At 39.5% G+C, this 19,521-nt stretch overlaps 1 protein-coding gene across 3 annotated transcripts in view; it reads right to left on the bottom strand.

Moving 5' to 3' along the window:
- The window catches only part of STAU2 (staufen double-stranded RNA binding protein 2), a 173,003-nt gene that overhangs the window by 71,222 nt on the left and 82,260 nt on the right, over nucleotides 1-19,521 (bottom strand). For all 3 annotated transcript variants that reach the window (XM_050890762.1, XM_050890763.1, XM_050890764.1), the window contains exon 12: nucleotides 11,095-11,402. In XM_050890762.1, the coding sequence (XP_050746719.1) occupies nucleotides 11,095-11,402 (308 nt within the window). The remainder of the gene's footprint in view (nucleotides 1-11,094; nucleotides 11,403-19,521) is intronic.

Here is a 19,521-nt window from a genome sequence, read left to right as displayed (position 1 = left end):
AAGAAGAGCAAAACTTCAGCAGCACTTCAATAAAGGGCTTTCTTCCTTGTAAGAGGGAGAGAGGTAACAATGGCCAGAATAGAAGAAAGCTAGTTTAGACAGATTTCTGGCCAGAAGCCACGTAGTTGGAGACCTTGTGTTAGAAAATTTACAGCCCCTTGTAGCTAGATTTGCATTTGTTCTCCTAATTCTGCATACTCTTGAATTAATTCAGAAACATTCTTCCTGCAGCAATTACCTCCTGCAGTATGCTCTGTGAATGAATATGCTAGCTTTCCAAGCTTGCATACCTTTCCTTATGGAAACTGATACAAGAGTGATTCTTACGGTTATTTTTTTTTAGAATGACTACCACTATTTTGACATTCTTTGAGGTCAAAAATAGGATAATATGCACTAGATGGTCTACAGTCCACAGAAACATTTCTGAAATAAATGGAAACTAATAAAACCACTTCTTGTAGATCTACCCTGGGTCACTGCCATCAACTGTGGTACTGTCTACCTTCCCTCTGAAGTGAGTTGATTAAAAAACCCCTATAAACCAGAATGCAATGAAGTCCAGGTGCTTTGATTTTTACATGAAGCTCTCTCTCCCAAAAACAATTCTTGCTATCAGCTTGTTCTGTTTTATCTCTCCCGCTATTTCACATTCCCAACATGTTTTCTTACTCTTGGCTAGTCATGTATAAATTAGGGTTTGGAGACCTTGAAGCCCTTTCCTACATAACATAGCCATTCGATGTCAAGTTGATTTTCAGTGTAGCAGGACACCTGCAAGTTTCTGAGCACCAGGTAAGGACTCTCAATTAACAGGTAGCCACTAAAATTATCAATAAAATCCTGACTGACCTGCTGCCTTTCCTTGGAGGAAACTTCTTTCCCTGTTAATATAACAAAAATAGTAGTTGTCTTGAATAAATGGGGAAGTTTTGTAGCAAATAACCTGATAAAAGGGTGTAAGTTTTCTTCAGAGCACAATGACTGTAAGTTCACATGGATAAAAGGAGCTCTCCTATTTCCTGACTTCTGCCCAGTGGCACACAACTGTAAAGATGCCAGTGAAGTATAAAAAGCTGTACTAGTTTTGACTGGGATGGAGCTAATTTTCTTCATAGTAGCTTGTATAGTGCTATGTTTTGGCTTTGTGACCAAAACAGCGTGGATAACACACCGATGTTTTAGCTATAGCTGAACAGTGCTCACGCAGCATCAAGGCCTTTTCTACTTCTCACACTGCCCTGCCAGCGAGCAGGCTGGGGCTGCACAAGAAGTTGGGACGGGACACAGCCGGGACAGCTGACCCCAACTGACCAAAGGGATATCCCACACCATATTATGTCACGCTCAGCAATAAAAGCTGGTGGAAGAAGGAGGAAGAGGGAGGTTTGGAGTTACAGCATTTGTCTTCCCAAGTAGCCATTACACGTGATGGAGCCCTGCTTTCAGAAAATGGCTGAACACCTGCCTGCCGATGGGAAGCAGTGAATGAATTCCTTATTCTGCTTTGCTTGTGCGCACAGCTTTGCTTTACCTATTAAACTGTCTTTATTTCAACCCTCGAGTTTTCGCACTTTTACCCTTCCGATTCTCTCCCCCATCCCACTGGAGGGGAGTGAGTGAGCAGCTGGGTGGGGCTGAGCTGCCCACCAGGGTTAACCCATAACAGTTCCTTCTGGCACCCATTGTGGGGCATGAGGGGTTTGACATAACAACAGATTTGATCAGAGCATAGACCAAATTTATAGCCGTTTAGCTACTAATTGGCAGGCTCCTGGGCTTGCTATGGGGCTTGCTTGCTCCACTGTAGATTAGAGTCTAGTGCTTGTTAGCGGCTGTTTTTTGCTTCTGCTGTTTCCTGTTCTCCTTATCATCCTATTCTGCTCTGCCTGGGAACACACTGATAACAGCAATGGACTGGCAGATGGCCAGGGCATTGCTGCTGTTCCTGTGCTGCTGTACTGGACAGGCTGGAACTCAAGGCCAGGGGACTCGGATTGTGGATAAGTACATGCTGGAGCAGGCACATCCAGAAGCATATGTGGCTGTGGAGTAGTCCATGCCAGAGCAGGTACTCCCCTGAAGGGACCATGGCCTATGGGTAAGGTCATGCTGGAGCAGGTACATCCCTAAGGGATGGTGGCCTATGGACAAGCCCACACTGGAGCATATACACCCCAAAGGGCCGTGGGCCTGTGGATAAGCCCATGCTGGAGAAGGGGCAAGGGAAAAAGTTCATTGCAATGTTAAACCCTATGGCCTAGTCCAAAGGGACAAGGGGTGAAGATTGTAATGGATATACTTTTAAATTGTTGTAACCCAGGATTTGAGTTGCATGTTATAGGAGGTACCATAGCAGGTACCATCTGAACCAACAGAGGACAAGCCTCACAAGAAGACACGAAAGTGCAGCAGTGACCCAACCTGAGCTGACTTTGGTGCCCAATAATGCCACACAACACACCACTTCTCCTGTCCTGAGTATCTACCATAACAGATGGAGTAAACATGGACTAAATAGACTCAATGAACATTTTGTGGACTTTTTAAAGGGGTGGCACATAAACTAAGGGAATGATATCTGTGTATATATCAAAGGGGGGGGCGGTTAATGAGGATCTATTGGATAGTATGGGGCCTGAGCATGACATAAATAGTATGGAATAAGGTGTGGAGATTATACTGGTTTTGGCTGGGATGGAGCTAGTTTTCTTCATAGAAGCTTATATAGTGCTAAGTTTTGGATTTGTGACCAAAATGGCATTGATAACACACCGATGTTTTAGCTATTGCCGAGCAGTGCTTGCACAGCGTCAAGGCCTTTTCTGCTTCTCACCCTGCCCTACCAGCAAGCAGGCTGGGGATGGGCAAGAAGCTGGAAGGGGACACAGCTGGGACAGCTGACCCCAACTGACTAAAGGGATATCCCACACCTATGACATCCTGCTTGGCAATAAAAGCTGGGGAAGAAGGAGGAAGGGGGTACATTCAGCATTATGGGATCCGTGTTCCCAAGTAACCGTTACACATGATGGAGCCCCGCTTTCCTGGAGATGGCTGAACACCTGCCTGCCGATGGGAAGCAGTGAATGAATCCCTTATTTTGCTTTGCTTGCACACACAGCTTTTGTCTTTATCTCAACCCATGAGTTTTCTCATTCATGCCCTTCTGATTCTTTCCCTCATCCCACTGCGGGGGAGTGAGCAAGCAGCTGTGTGGGGCTTAAGCTGCCCGCCGGGGTTAACCCACAACAAAAGTCTATAGTAATTTGAACATCAGGCAATAGTTTGGTAATTGGTGAAAGTGCAAACTTCACATTAGGAAAAAAAAGTATTCAGAAGAGACAGAAACTGAGATAATGAGGACTTTGTCAACCACTTCTAAAGGTGTTTATGCTCCCTGTGGGTAAGAGACAAACATTGCTGTTGAGATTATTGTACTCACCATTGAGCATGGCATAGTACACACAGGAAGATAATATCGTTCTGCAAAAGGCCAGATTTCAATACTTTCAGTGATGACAGAGCACAACATCATTCCACACATCATGTTACAGAAACCGATCTGACCAATGAGCAGGTACAGTGCTAGTAAACTTGACTAAGATCCAAGGCACCGGGATGGGAACCAAAAGCCCGATTCCACAGCTTGTTTTGCAGAAGCAGGTATTGATAATACATGGCAGCACAGTCACTCTCCAGCTACTTCAAGGGGTTTCATGAGTACTTATTTTTAAACATAAATGTCATTAATTCCCACTGCCCTTTGAGTGTTAACGCTAAGGTGAATCAGCTGATCACAGTTCCCTCTGGGCCTAACTGTACACAACTATTTTAGAACAATTTCACTAATATTTGCAGTCTGGTCAGTCCTGCTAGGAAAGAAGTCTCCAATGCCTTGGGGGGGGCTAGATGCCCAGTTATATACATAGAATTATAGGGGGGTTTGACCCCAAATGTGGATGAAGCAGTATTTGCTTTAACAGCCTTATTTCAAAAGTATTCATAGAATCATAGAATAGCTAGGGTTGGAAGGGACCCTGAAGATCATTTAGTTCCAACCCCCCTGCCATGGGCAGGGACACCTTCCACTAGACCAGGTTGCTCAAAGCCCCATCCAACCTGGCCTTGAACACTTCCAGGGAGGGGGCATCCACAACTTCTCTGGGCAATCTGTTCCAGTGTCTCACCACCCTCACAGTAAAGAATTGCTTCCTAACATCTAATCTAAATCTACTCTCTTTCAGTTCAAGACTGTTACCCCTCGTCCTATCACTACACTCCCTCATGAAGAGTCCCTCCCCATCTTTCCTGTAGGCCCCCTTTAGGTACCGGAAGGCTGCTATAAGGTCTCCCCCGAGCCTTTTCTTCTCTAGTCTAAACCCCAACTCTCTCAGCCTATCCACACAGGGGAAGTGCTCCAGCCCCCTGATCATCTTCGTGGCCCCCCTCTGGTCCCGCTCGGGCAGGTCCATGTCTTTCTTACGCTGGGGGCCCCAGAGCTGAACGCAGTAGTCCAGGCAGGGTCTCACGAGAGCGGAGAGGGAGAATCACCTCTCTCCACCTGCTAGACACACTTCTGATGCAGCCCAGGATGCGGTTGGCTTTCTCTAACAATATTCCACAAACATCTTCATTTTTTAATATCTTAATTTTTCCTGTTTTTTGCAGGTAAGATCTTCTTCAAAGAAGCATTCATATAAAAACAGTTTGGTGACATAGCCTTCAAATCTGCTTTACATTAATGATGCCAGGAAGCCTGACGTTATAATTGCAAAAGCTTCCTTTAATTATTGTTCGGTTTTTCTAATTTGAATGAGTGATGAGACTTTTGTACTCCCCAGAACTAGCCCATTTGCTGGGATTCTAGTCCCAAGCTGACAGTGGCCACAAACCTTTCTGCAGCCAACATGTTCAAGGACAGAACAGTTATCATTTGGGTTTACATTCTAGTTTTTAGCACTTGCTACACTCTCCCTCATTGGCTTTAGCTGGAGACTTACTATAACATACCTTTTGATTCATTCATCTGCAGGGAATTTTGAAAATACACTCTCTCTGACAACTAACACTATAATTACAACTATATTCGTTATAATAAGATTCAGTACATAGAACCCTCCCCCCCCAAACACAGTAAAATTTTACTTTTTTTTTTCCTCAAGTGATTTGGGGGAATCTGAGGAAAATCATATCAGCTATTCATGACTCATAAGAGATAATTTGGTTTTTGTTCAGTTTACCACAGCTCAGCTCCATTTCACCTCTAAATAAATGATCACTTGAACACAATCAGCACAAAACGATTAAACTTCTAACTAAAACTTATGTAGTGTAGGCTCAGTAGATAACTACTGAGGAAGACTGAAGGTGAAAGACATAGCGGGGGGCCACTTTACGCAAAGCAGTGAGCCACGAGAAAGGCTGAAAGAAGCAAAGAGAAGTTGCTGCTTTCTATCCTGAAAGAGGAATGGAAATGAAAACAACAACAAAAAAAAGAAGATCATCTGTTGTAAAAACTGAGACAGGACATTTGGGACGGGAAGGTAGTCTACAGCCCATCAGAGACCCAGAGACAGGAAATGCCCACTGATTTTCTGGGAAACCACAGAAGACTCACTTTAACGTGCTGCTTCAAAGCCCTCTATTGAAGCTTTCACCTCCATCACAGCATTCTTGTTAGTCTGTTTTCATTTCTTCCCATTGGCCTCCTCAGCAGGGAGATTCTGCATGAGATTCTGAATGAGATGCAATACTGAGCATTTCTCAGAATGCTTTCACCTTACTTCTACTCACCAGAACAATAAAAAAAGTCTCATAATTCCCTTGACTGTAGCTATTTGAATCTGGAGTCAATGGGGAATGCTTGAGCGTTTTTTCCTGCTTGTTTTTCTCCCTAACCTTGCAATCTGTATCAATGAATTGCAATTTTCAAAGCTAATTCAGAGATCTGTGTTCTTCAAGAGCTCAAGAGACTGGTAAATGTCTTGCTGTAGCCTTCTCCTTCTTATTTATCATGGCTTTTTTGTGAATGTGACAAGTTTATGGAAAATTTCAAACTGCAGTCCTGTTGCCCAAATCCACAACTGGTGTGTCAAACTGTTGCCTTCAGAGATACAACAACTTGCACAAGTAAATGATCTGACCTTAGTTTTCCAGTCCTAAGTTATAGTGAAGATCATAAAAAAGAAATAGCTTGGTGCGCTGCCAAAGGCCAATGAAACTTCAATTGAAAAAAATTCTGCTTGCTGTGGGAAGAGAAAAAGATAGACTGAAAAGGGATAAGATGTTGCTTTTACTGAGGCAAAAAACAGCTTCACAGGTAAGAAAGAAGAAGGTAAAATAGCTAATGTCAAGTCTCCCAGGGAGCTCTTGCAAATTAAGTATGCATATTTTGCTGTGTCATGTAACGAACAAGAACTAACGAAAGGAAAGCTGTTTCCATCCAGTGAAGTCCAATGAATTTTAATTTAACTAAGTAAGCAACATTTCTTAATTGTGACCTGCTTTGGAAAAGAACTTTTGAATTGAAATTGTCATGAATAGCCATCATCAATGGGTCGGCACACTTGGACACAAAATGTTAATGAAGGAAGATAAAGACAATTGCATCAAATTTCAACATATGAAAGTTGTGATGTGATGATAATAATTTATATCGCAATTGTTTCCTTCAGGCTTAACCCTGAATCCCTTGTTCATTCCTTTTGTATTAAAAATTCCCACTGAACTCAAATCTGATTTTCATGACTGTGTCTAGATTTGCTTGAGAAAGAGTTTCAGGCCCAAACTCTTCATTATTAAAAAGACCAGGAACTATTTAACTATCATGAACACTGTCAACAAGTTCTGACAGCAAATTTAATATTGGTCAAAGAGAAAGAGAGCTCGGGTAAAAACAGTGTTGGGATTCACAAACCTTCGCAAATTCAGGCAGGACAGATGCAAAGGTCACCCACTGTCCTCTACTTGGGAAGCCAGGCGCCAGTTCTGTGGTGCTGCACTCGTTAGCAGCCACAGCTAAATCTGAGAGAGACCACGAAACAGTCACAGCACGGCCTAAGCTACGACCAATGGCTGCTTCACATACTATGCCGAGTCTGAAGAAGCCAGACTTGCCCCTTTTTGCTCTTTCTGTCAGTGACTACATCCTTCAGCGAAAGTGGTGAGCAGACATTGAGGAAAGTACCATTATCAATCACACCTGAATGACAACCCACAGCACGTGAGGACACGTCTGCATCGGACAACACAGTACAGGGCAGAAGTCTCAAAGGTATGACCGACCTCAAGCAATGAGTTCACAGCGTGGGGCAACAGCCCAAATTTGCAAAACACTATGTAGGGTGCCCAGGCTTACAAGTGAACTGGAAGTCAGGTACCTAATCTGCACGGGTGTTTAAGAAAATCCCAAGAAGCATCTACCTTTTTAGATGATTTTACAGCTTTAAGTGACTTGCTATTAGCATCCATAGTGCCTGTGTCAATTTTGAAAATGGTATTTAGGTGCTTTTTAAAATTTGACCTGCTCCAAGAAATTTGCAATTTGCAACTTGGATCAGACCAAAACTATAGCTCTTTCCTTGAGGGTTCAATTTCCCTGAAATTTTCCTCACATGCATATCTCTGTAGTGAGATCCAAGCACTCCTAGACTGATTTCCAAATCCAACCTCCAACAAAGCAAAACGAGTGTTCGTTTTGTTTAAAGCCACTGTAAGGAAAGGTTTGAGCTCAGTGCCTAATAACCCTAATACAAGCGTGGAAATTTAGTTTAGGCCCACCTCTGCCGACAATTCAAAACCATGCACTGAAATGTATGTGCCACAAGTAAATCTGACTCTAGAGCGTCCAGCAGGACTTCTCCTGTGTGTGCAGTCACTCAGAAACGTACGTCTTTTGCTACTGCTTGGGGAAATGAGAAACATTTAGAAATGCCCAACAACATTTAAATCCATCAATGTATAAAACGGAACAGTTAACCACTAAACAAATGCGGGGGGGGGAGATAGAAATTGTGTAACCATTGCAATCAAAGGAATACATCACGTAGAAACTATATCCTGTGTGAGGTTTTATTATGTAGCCACTACAGAGAAAAAGTTAAGATTGCTAAGTCCTGCCAGTGCAGCAAGCCAAGTATGGCTGCAGCCGTGCACTGGGACTGACTGTGGGCACTCAATCATGGCTTTTTAAATTTTACGATCTTTGCTTCATGGAAACTCCCAGGGGAATTTCCTACTGGACTACCTGCAACTTGTGTTTTGCCTCAGTAGAAACTGGAGACTCAAATTATTCATGTGTAAACAGCTTCTCTAAATGCTTCCGTTTAAACAAACTCTCTGAATAATTTACTGCACTTCAATGGTCAGCAAAAATAACTGTAACTTTCCTAATCTAGTTACAAAACAATGACCAAAATACCACAGTCACTTAAAAATAAGTTTTACCAAAGCTGAATTTTCCTTTAAACAATCTCCGGGAAAAGTCTGCAAAAGAATTAACCAGTAGATCGTATTCATAAATATGAAGCAAGCACTAAAAATGCTTTATTCAGAGTTTGTAAAGGCTTGCTTGAAGTATTTGTGTTTAATTATCGCTGGTAATTTGAAGCCTGAGCCTTGAGAGTATCCAAGCTAAACACCTGTTTTTCAGTGACACTGAGCTGCTGCTTATCAATTACAAGTATCTTTAGAATAATAAGCCATAAAACATAAAAATGTAATTTTTTTAGTACTTTTCCATACATTGGTCCCAATAACTCTTAATATTAAGGGCTTACAATAGAACACGGCTGAGATCATATACAAACAGTTTAGAAGAATTTAAATTAAATAACCACATTTTAAAGACGTGTCCCCTGCAGCTAAAGAAGTTCAAAAAAACCATTCAAATAAGCAAATAACATTTTTTTTACATTTACAAATGAAACATCATATGAGTATTTATTGATTTTTTTAAAAATTCAAAAATACATTGTAACAGAACAGAATGTATACGTTCTTCAATGAAAGACAAAACTAGAATACAAATACATGCTAACAATTTAAAATCATTTTGGGTCATTCAGGAAACATGAAACAAGCTAGCTGTTTGCAAATGCAGTAGTTTTCTACTTAGTAAATATGCCTGAGAAAGTTAACCTGTAAAGAAATCAGCTTTTAAACTCTTAAACACAAAGAGCTTTCTAGGCTGAAATGGTGAAGAGACCTGTGATATGCACCTGACAGGCCACTGAGCCATTTCCCACAGAGATTCTGTTCACTGCTCCACCTCGGCTCAGCCACCTAGCAGTGGCAGAGTTTCACATCAATACCAGGCTTATTCAAGCGAGGTGTTAAAAAGCATGCTAAGATGATGTAAAACCATCAGTTACATACACAGCGGATAGATGTTAATAATCGAGGTTCTCTACCAAACTCCTTGGTTTGTATCAGGGCCAAGTAAAAAGTAGTAGTCTAGTTTACGGATGAAACGGCTTATATTTTTTGGCTCAAGGTAAGACCCTTTAAAAACAATTTCTACATAAGCATCTAGAATCAAAGCATGAAAAAAACCAAGACAAACACATCTAATCATTTTACAGTAACCACATACTGTAGGCAAGTAGGAGTCAAAACAGTAACATAAATTGTGCATCGGTTCTATGAAAATAAAGTGTTACTAGTAGACACAAGCAATCAGACAAGATGTGAAAGCGAGCAGTGAAAACTTCACGGATTGAATTTCTTTTCATCAGAATTCATCTGTTTCTACTGCAGGCAGGTAACAAATGGAACTCAGGGAAACCGAATTCCTATTAGCAGCTTAACTCTACGGTGAGGCTTAGGCTTTTACCATTTCTTGCATTAAGAGACGTTCAAACTAACGAATAAAAAATGACATTTTAAAAATGAAGACCAAAAGAAAGCTGAATGTACATTTTAGACAGAAACAGCGTTAGGTCAAATCCACAACTGGTGATATCTGATGTACGCAAATGTAATTGAACTATGCTGCTTATGCCAACAGAACATCTGACACTATTTCTCGAATTCTAGCAGCCTCTTTTAAATCACTTCCAACAACTGCATACTTTGTAAATTACATGGGCTTTGATGAAAAAAATCATTATCAGGCATGCAAAAATTCTAACAGAAACCTCCCATTTCCAGAATTTGGTTACATGATCAAATTGCATACGCTAGAACATACGAAACCAACTTTTCAAATGAAACAAATTCACAACTCTGAAAAGGAAAAACAAAACAAAACAAAAACCTACGACAGGAAAAAGAATATTTCTACATAGCTGGTCCTATCCTCTGATGATGCAACACAGTAAAATGAGCTACTATCCATATATGCGTGTAATTTTGCATGTAATGGTGATCGGGAAGAGGCTTCCTTCTCCCATCTTCCACACTGCAGAAATGACTGGATGTACTACAGAGGCTGCCACTGTCCTATGAAATGTAGGGTATTTGCCATTGCTGGATACAGGTTATCAGTGCTGAAGGACTCATGCGCTGACCCAGCGCGGTTCATCTTACATTCTCTAGTATTGACTGTGATGTCAAAAACATTCTGCATTGCTCTGACATCAGGTCTGCTCCTAGGCTGCACCTTCTGATCAAAACGTTGTTCTACAGGTTAGAACTAAGAGGCGCAGGGTGGGAAGCAGAGTAACGGCTTTAACAATCCGGCCCAGAAGACAAACGCAAAGTTAAGGTGGTGCGTCAGAACCTTCTGGATCAGAGTCGAAGGGTGAAACCAACACCAGAGCAGTATGTAAAGCTTCTAATGCCAAGAGGTGAAGAATCCCAAAGAAGTGCAAGTAAAAAGCGTAATTTAAGCCTGTAATTATTTAAGGAGAATAAACAAAGGAGAGAGAGATGGCCTGCAGTAAGGTGAATGGAAGGAAAGAACAAAAACCGAGAAGGAGGGACATGTATATTGGTGCAGGGTTGTATCTCCTGGACCCAGAAACTGCCTTGGACACCAGCTAATTTTACAAGATAAGTTACATGCATGCCCACATTCAAGAGGGCAAGAGTGAAACCTTGATGGCAATGCTATGATTCTGGCTGAAGAGCTTCATTTTCCCCCTCCCATACCTGAAAGCCTTGAATCCTTGCCAAATACTCCAGCTGTTTTGAAGGCTGCACTGCAGAACAGGGGGAAGCAGGAGATATTCCTTTGAGACCTATGGCTTCAGCAGTTGGGGACGTTCCATTCATGAGAAGTTCCCTGGCAATCGTAGCTGTGCTATTTGTTGTAGGAGATATGCTGAAGAAAGAGCTAGAAGTCTGGCTCATTTCTTTGGACGACAAATAGCTTACAGTGGTACCAGGGGCTGATTTGTTGCGGCTTGCTTCCATCTCTTGATAAACATCAGGAGAGAGATGGAGTATTCCCTTTGGTGCTGAAAATAAAAACAAAGATGATTCTCATTACTCTAGAATGGGTTTGACATGGAGACCATTTTCATTAACATATTTTGCAGTGGAAAACAAAGTAAGCATTTAGAAGCAGCACCTTTTTTCCACCATAACTGTAAATGAAATTGCATAATTTATTTAGAAACAAAGCAGATCTGAAGTGCCCCTCTTCTTCCTCTTCCCCCACTCTTTTTAAAGAGGTACAAATCCGGACTTTAAAACTGTGGCGAGCACAGAATACACAACATGAACAAATAAAGTTTGGAGATCTACAAACCACAAGGAACAGCTGCTACTTCAGAATAGTAGCACAATCATTATTTCACTACAATCTTCTGCCTCCTACCTGATACAATAATTTAGTCTGTTATTTCACAAATAATTTCAACTAGCCTATGTCAGCACTGTCGGCACCAGAAGTAGTTCTTTTCTCTCCCACCTACAGCTGCTGTTTGCACTCTCCAGCTGCTCTATTGCTTGTGCCAGCACCAGCACCTGTAGGACCATGCAGTGATGCTCAGGAGAATGAGCTGTTGGAGGCAAAAGAAGGGCAGGGCAGCTTCTTGCAGTAGCAGCACTGCCTCAAGTGCTGGCTTAAAGTGTTTGCTGAATTACAACAGCAGCCTGTGCTTAAACAACCTTAAATTGCCCTGGAGCCACATTGTTACTGTGCTAATGACTCTTATGTGACTGACTGCTCTTCAGCGAAGAGGAATTTATTTATTTGTTTGTTTAGCTGCATATATGGCATCCTATAGTTTGCAAATAGCTAATTGCCTTGGCCAACATTTATACTGAACAAGTAAAGCATGTAGGTGTCATCATTAATATCAACATGAGTTAGGGTAAACATTAAAAAGATCTAAATTTATTTATGTGAATTACATTTAAAGATTTCCAGTGACATGTAAATTAGGGATAATTTGTCTATGTTGCATAATATTTAATATATTTTTAGAAAACATCTCAACCCTAAAACTGCTTGAAAACAGGCGTACATACTTGATCAGTTTTGCTGATATTCCTGTGCATGGAAATGTGTAGAATTAGGCTGAAGTTTGCTAGTTTTTATATACAACGAAGCATTTGTTGGAAATATGAGTACCCAGTTTGCTGATATAAGAGGAAAACCTCTTTCTTATTATTAATAAATTGAAAAATGAGCTTGAAATGTGTAATTTCATATTAATAGCACACTTTAATCTGCTAGCATATATCTGAAAATAACATGGGTGAACCTGAGCCATATGGCATTTCATTCTAGGGATGATAAACCTGTTTGTTAACTGATTTAGTAATCCCAAGAGAAATCAAAGGGTTCAATGCTTAATTCATTTGCAGTTCACACTAAATTCATCTCAGAATGTAGAATAAATTCAAAGAAGAGAAGAAAATTAATTTCCAGTTACCTAGAAAGGATTCTTCTAATCCTAGTAGTGCAAGTAGTATTTTAAAATAAAATGTCTACCACAAGGAGAAGACTCAAAAAATATTACCAGTAATTAATATCCTCATTTTCAACTTCATGGTGAAAATCGAACTTCCCCACTGCTGACTCAGCAAACTGCTTACAGGTGAATCTTGTAATTGATTTACTCACACATTTGGCTTTTAAATTAATATTGCTTTCAGAAAGCTAGAAGATCAGCTTATACCATTCACAAAGATGTATCTGTTATGCACCTGATTGCTCTCCCCACCTACCTTCGTGGGGCTGGGGAGCCTGGTTGGACCTTGAACTCTGACTTCAAAGGCGTTTGACCCAGTCTTACAACTGGCTCCAAAGCCAGCGGACCCTGCACTGAAGTCTAGAGCTAAGAACAAATTCAAGACAACGCTACTGGGAAAGATGGAGGACAGGGTCCCTAAAATTTCTTTTTCTCCATTTGGCACAATTTATAATATAACCTTATAGATAACAAAACTGTGGAAACACACAGCATTATTTTATAGCACATAATCACTATATGACAGAGTGATTTTACACCCTTTTTCTGAGGCTATAAACTCCAAGGCCTATCACTGCTCATATTTTTAAATAGTCTTATACAAGAGATAACATGAATGAAAATTAAAATAGATAATATAGATATCGATAGTTGACATTAGGTTACAAAACCAAACAGCAATAATAATATTGAGTGGCAGGTGTTCACCACCTCCTAAGACCTACCCACTGTAAATCTGATTTCCTATAAATATTTGAGAAACAGAAATGAAAATTGAACAAAAGGTAAAACAGTATACTTGTTTAGAAATAATATATTAGCCCCCCCAATCAATTTTAGAAAAACATAGTACAACGTTAACTTAAAAAAAAAGTTTAAAGAAGTTTAAAATCAAGTCCAGTACTGCAGATGTCTGTTCCATTGATGTAATATTACTTAAAACAAACATTTTACATGCTTTCTCAGCCATTTCACTGTTTTTACATGATCCACCCAAATATCTAACTGCTGTCTGGAACAATGGTTTGGAATACTTCCAGATTACTAAGCTTTCTAAATGTTAAAATAACTAATATGCAGCATATGATGAATAAAAAGATATTGAGCAGAGTATAGCAAATGCTCCTAAAGTACTGACTTTACTCTAATGGTGATGTTAAATTAATAATAGTACTTTTACATTTATGCAACACCTTTCTGCTAAAGACTTCAAAGTGCTTTATAAGCAATAATTAATTTAAATCATACATTGGCTCTGAGAGGCAGATATTATATTACCATCATTGATTATCTCTGGAAACAAAGTAATGTAATATTCTAGACATTACATTAATATAGTTGCAAGCTATTAACTTTTTATATTCAGGGCCTATGTTTCATGAAGCTTCTTACAAACTTGTTTTAAAAAGCCAATAAAAACGTGGTCTCTGAAAACTTCTATCAAGCATATACTAATTGTAATTAATTATCTATTTTTAATATATTATTGAGGATTTTTTTAATATCATTCCTCACTGTTGTCTGCTTACTTTAACTCTGTTGAATTGTAGAAGAGTATATATATATAACAGTTTAGTTACAGTAGGAAAGATGTTATCACGACAACCAGTATGACATCAACAGAGGATTAAGTGTAAGAACAAAAGAACTCTTCAGAAATTATCTTAATTAGTCTTCAAACAAGCACTTTAATAAAAAAGTATGGGAGAAAGAAATACTATCTTCTAACACCTTTATGCATTGCAGGAGAACATCTCTAGGTGAATATTTTCATATTTTTGTTAGTCTTTCAGCTAAAAACCATTCAGATTTTTGTGTTCACTAAATATATCCCATACTAACTTCACCATACCCCAAAGGTTGCATCATAATTATTAGGAGTCACAGGTTCTATAATACTATCATTTAGACCAACAACATTGCACCTTCTGCTGGACATTAACTTAGAGGTACATTCATGAAACATGTTAAAATAATTTCCATTTATATTATTTAAACCTGTGGGCAAATGTGCTACGAAAATATGCAGGCTAGCTATGCAGTGTAATCACTAACATTTGAAAAACATGTCTTATTCATCCTTGGCGGTAATTGTTAGCAGTCTCTCACAATCTTCTGAAGTCTCCGAAAACTCCACACCAAAGACCCCTCTTACCTAAAAATAAATTTCTTAATCTTCCATTGTCTACTTTTGCTGTCACGTACTAGACAACTGCAAAATGGTTTAGACTCCAAGGCAAATGTACAATTAAGATACAAAATGGCCCAACTATCCTTCACAAGCCTTCTCCTTGAAGTGTAATCTTGGTGCTTTGATTCCACTTCTTTTCATAGCAGTAGTAGTAGAGGCGGTCTCCAAAAGATCTGTTGGAGTGGTGTTATTTTTATCCCTACCCCTTTCTCTTTAGGGTCCCCTTGGCTGGGAAGACAGGGGACCTTTCTACAAAAGGGTCCCCCGCTATCTAGACCTTCACTCCTCTGGAGTTAATGGAAAACAAACCTAACCATTGGAGAGACTTTCTGCATGGGGAATGGGGTGAGGAAGGAGAACGACTGACAATATCACCAAATGAGCCTCAATGTAATAAGACTCTGCAAAAATGGAATTTGCTGATACAGGGACAGTGACAAGTTACCCCATAGCAGTGGGCTACTAATTTAAGAAAAATTCAGAGTGATGAGTGTTGCCTGCACACTCACAGGTATTAGTGTCTACACTGGTACCACAGGTGTCCCATTTTCAATCTTCTATCTGTCAGGAAGATCAGAAAACATGAAAAGCTGAAAATTTGATTTTATCGTTTAACTCCAAAAGATGACCTACAGGATCAGGCTTGTATTGTGATTCCACATACATATATCAGTGCTAAGTTTCTCTCTTTTCTACTTGATCAACGCTGTAGGGATACTCTTCCTCTGCCTTCACTCAATGACTTCTCCTGGTTCGCTGTCACTCATTGACTTTTTGTGTTTATGGACACTCAGTATACTTGGTCTAAACCACAACTTTATTCTTTCTCCGAGAACTACAATTTTCTCCCTAGGCTCTCACCTGTCCTACAGGAAAGCTATACTTGTTTGTGTATCAGAAGCAGTGTCAACTGCTGTATGACTTACCCCGACACCCCTGAAGAGCACATGCTCTTCCCTGCACTACGACCCCTGATACGGGGCACCAGCATGAACGAGTGCTTTCATGTGTTGTGTAATGATGCAAAGTAAACCATGATATAATTCTGTATATGACATGCTCATAAACTAAGTTTAACACCCTGGTATTTGAAATAACCCATCACTGGATGAAGAAAAGATTGTTCATAAAGAGATAATCAGTATTTTTGGAACTGAATAAAATATTTGATAGATAATCATCCAAAAGCTTTCTTTCAGATTATGCTACCTGTATTCACATTGAATAAAGCCTTCTTATATTGTGCTGCTTAAAGTACATGGCAAAATCCTGTAGTAAGGCGTTAAGCAGGAAAAGTTGGACCCAGATCTAATCCTGACTTCACTATTATGTACGTTAGAATGGACAAAACTGTAAGAGGCATGGAGGACTTTCACACGCAATAATTCCTCCATAGAACTGGCAGGTTCTCAACATGCCCTAGAATATGGCTCATTACAAATCCAGAGAGCAAAGAAGAGAATTTACAAACCCAAATAACTATTTCAATAACAAGACTGAAAAATGTAAATATTATCATAAAAAGAAATTATTATTTTATACTCCACTCACTGTAAAAGCCTATTTCTATACAAGAATATTTTCAAATTTTGTTTTATTACCTCAGTAGAAACTCAGAAAACGTCAGTCAAACAATTGAATAGGCCAATAGCATGGCCATTATGTTCTCAGTAATAGTCTACACACAATCTTGGCTTGAAATACCAAGATGCAATCATTACCTACTTAACACAGCTATCTGTGGTATTTCTAAGTCACCAGCTACTGCAATATTCAGACATGAAAAAATGTTTTGTCATTACACAATGTCCTTCAATCAAAAGATCTCATCTACATGACCTTAAACAAACTGATGTTATATAAAGTCACTCATTAAAATACTAGTTTATTTAACCTTAAAATAACCATGACACTAAAGTAAATACTATTTAGTTCTTCACGAAGTCAGATCTTGATATCCTTTAATTTCACTGGAACATTTTCTGTACAGCCAAAAAGGAAATTGCAGTATCGCAGGACACTTAAATTGTATATATTTCTGCAACATTTGGTGTTGAACTCATGTGAGGAAAGTCCTTTGAAATCTCCCACAGCTTTACTCCTGCTTGGGAACATAAGATTTTGGTAAAAATAAGACTTAGTGTTTGCAGTGGGGAATTTATACAGGATATTCTATGAAATATTCCAATAGGCAGACAAAACACCTACACCATTATTTTTACATGATAATTTCTGCATCATAAGTTTCCAACAATATATCAGTGTACCAGATAACCTAAGATTAAGATGAAGCAGGTTCTGAAAAGAACCAATCTAAATGCAGAAGAAAGGACAGTATTCTTATCAGTAAAGACGATCAGCAAATTTGGAGCAGGAGCAAATCAAGCTATTGAGCTGGCAGATCAAGGTGCTTGTAAAAGCTGCAAGAAAGTGATTTTTGAGGGGGTAAAGCAATTAGAAGAGTGCCTAAGTGCAACCAGAGGTGACCTGTGCAGGCAAGACTATTCATTAACAGATTAAGAGAGGAATGAGAATTGTGATGATGAAAACAAAGGCATGACCCACACGTAGAAGAGATGAAAGAATGAACAAGTCTACTAGACAAGGATAGAGAGGTTGCTGAAGCTAAGAAGGTCAAGGGGGACATCAACAAGCACAGCATAGGTATGAGTGAAGATGAAATCAGAGGAGGAGAAAGCGGTGGGGGAGTGGAAGTCATAGGGATAAGATGTTTGATGTAAAGGAAAGGGGATGGAGGAGAGAATGGAGAATTAAGTCTTGGTTCTGACAGCAATAAAGCCTCAGTTCAAGCAATTCAGTTCTTCAAGGACATTATTTTCCTAGACTAAGGGTGAGGTACATGGTGGGTTCCAGGTTGGGGGGAAGGGAGTAGGAAAAGGAGAAAAGACTTCAGAAAAGTGAAACTATTTAGAGAAACACTGTATTGAGGTTAATTGTGTGATACTCCTCCGTTTGCTTGGATGAAGACAGAAATCCAAATGCAGATAATTTGCGGAATTACATGGTTAAATCTGAATTTGAGAGTTAACAACAAAAAAGAGCTCTGCGTTGCTATTTCACATGCAGTTTTTTTTCCGAGGGATAGACTAGCAACCTTGAACAAATGTAATTCATATAGGAATTTTAGGGGACCGGGAAAAGCATAAGGATAATTTCTCTGAAATTATCTCTACCCACAGAGCTGGCTAGCTACTGTCATGGTGGCTGTTCCCTCTTTATACATTTTATACATCAAGAGCAGTCTCCTAGAAAGGTGACTTGGGTTTCTTCTCAGCCTGAGGGCATCCAAACCACAAGCCTCACAGCCCAAGTGTATGTTTCTTACATAAGCACAATCCATACTACTCAAGAACCAGGCAGCAGGTTGCTTGCAACACTTTTTTTTTTAACCTGTATCTAAAATATGCAGAAGATAGTATCTGTAAACCAGCCAGGGAACACCAGAATACATATCTGCACCTTCACTCACAAGTGCTTTAATCAACAGACAGACTACAAAGTCATGATTCCTTTAGATCACTCCTTCTCTGTGGATTTCTTGCATTTTGACAGCATCTGATCTTTTATTTTCTGTCTGCAAATCATAATGATATTAGATATACATGTCCAAAAGGCAGCTGCCATTATCCAGATTACTTGGCACCCCATGAGTACTGTCCTTCTGGTGAAGACGGAAACTAAATCTAAGTTTCCCAACTTTCTGGGCATGTGTTTAAAACACTAGGTACTTTAGAAATACACATTGTACTCTAAAGTCAGCAAAGAAAGCGTCACATCTGAAGATGCGGAACTTGCAGTACTTTAAGCACCTAACTGAGCATCTCAAAAGGGGAAACACGTGGGGAAAGGAGAAGGACAAATTGCAGTTGTGGTCTTACACACCTGAGTTGTGCCCAGATCCCATTTACACACAAAAATGCTAATTTGGATCTTGCCACTAGTTCTCTAAACAGCAAGGAAAAAATAACCACACTCCCTTCCCTGTTTTGTTAATATGAGGTGTTTTTTAACATTAGGTGTTTTAGAAGTTTTTTTCAACTATTTAAAAAAATATATGCAAGTTGTATTTAATTGGTATTATTCTGGAAAAATTATTATCTTATTCTCGTTGCTAGACGACACGGAAAAATAACACATTAATTATTAATAATACCAAATACAGCATAGTTTTCCTAGCTTCAATAACTCAGGGAAGAAACAAAATTGGACAAATCTCCTCTGCTTCTAAATTTAATTTTCCCATGTCTCAGACCCTTGCTAGAAGATGGGATGAATTCTTTTTTTTTTTTTTTTTTTTTGAAAATAAGCACATCAACTCAGCAGCTACGGAGGCAAAGTGTTATTTAAACATAACCAACCGCTATAAGAGACTCTAGCCAAGGTCGTGAGACATACGGAACGTAGACAAGTGGCTCAGCTGATGGAACTGCTCCCTGAAACACA

The sequence above is a fragment of the Gymnogyps californianus genome, chromosome 2, assembly GCF_018139145.2.
Source record: "Gymnogyps californianus isolate 813 chromosome 2, ASM1813914v2, whole genome shotgun sequence".
Lineage (NCBI taxonomy): Eukaryota > Metazoa > Chordata > Aves > Accipitriformes > Cathartidae > Gymnogyps > Gymnogyps californianus.
Note: the sequence above shows the minus strand (reverse complement) of the source record. Positions and strands in the feature narration are given on the sequence as shown.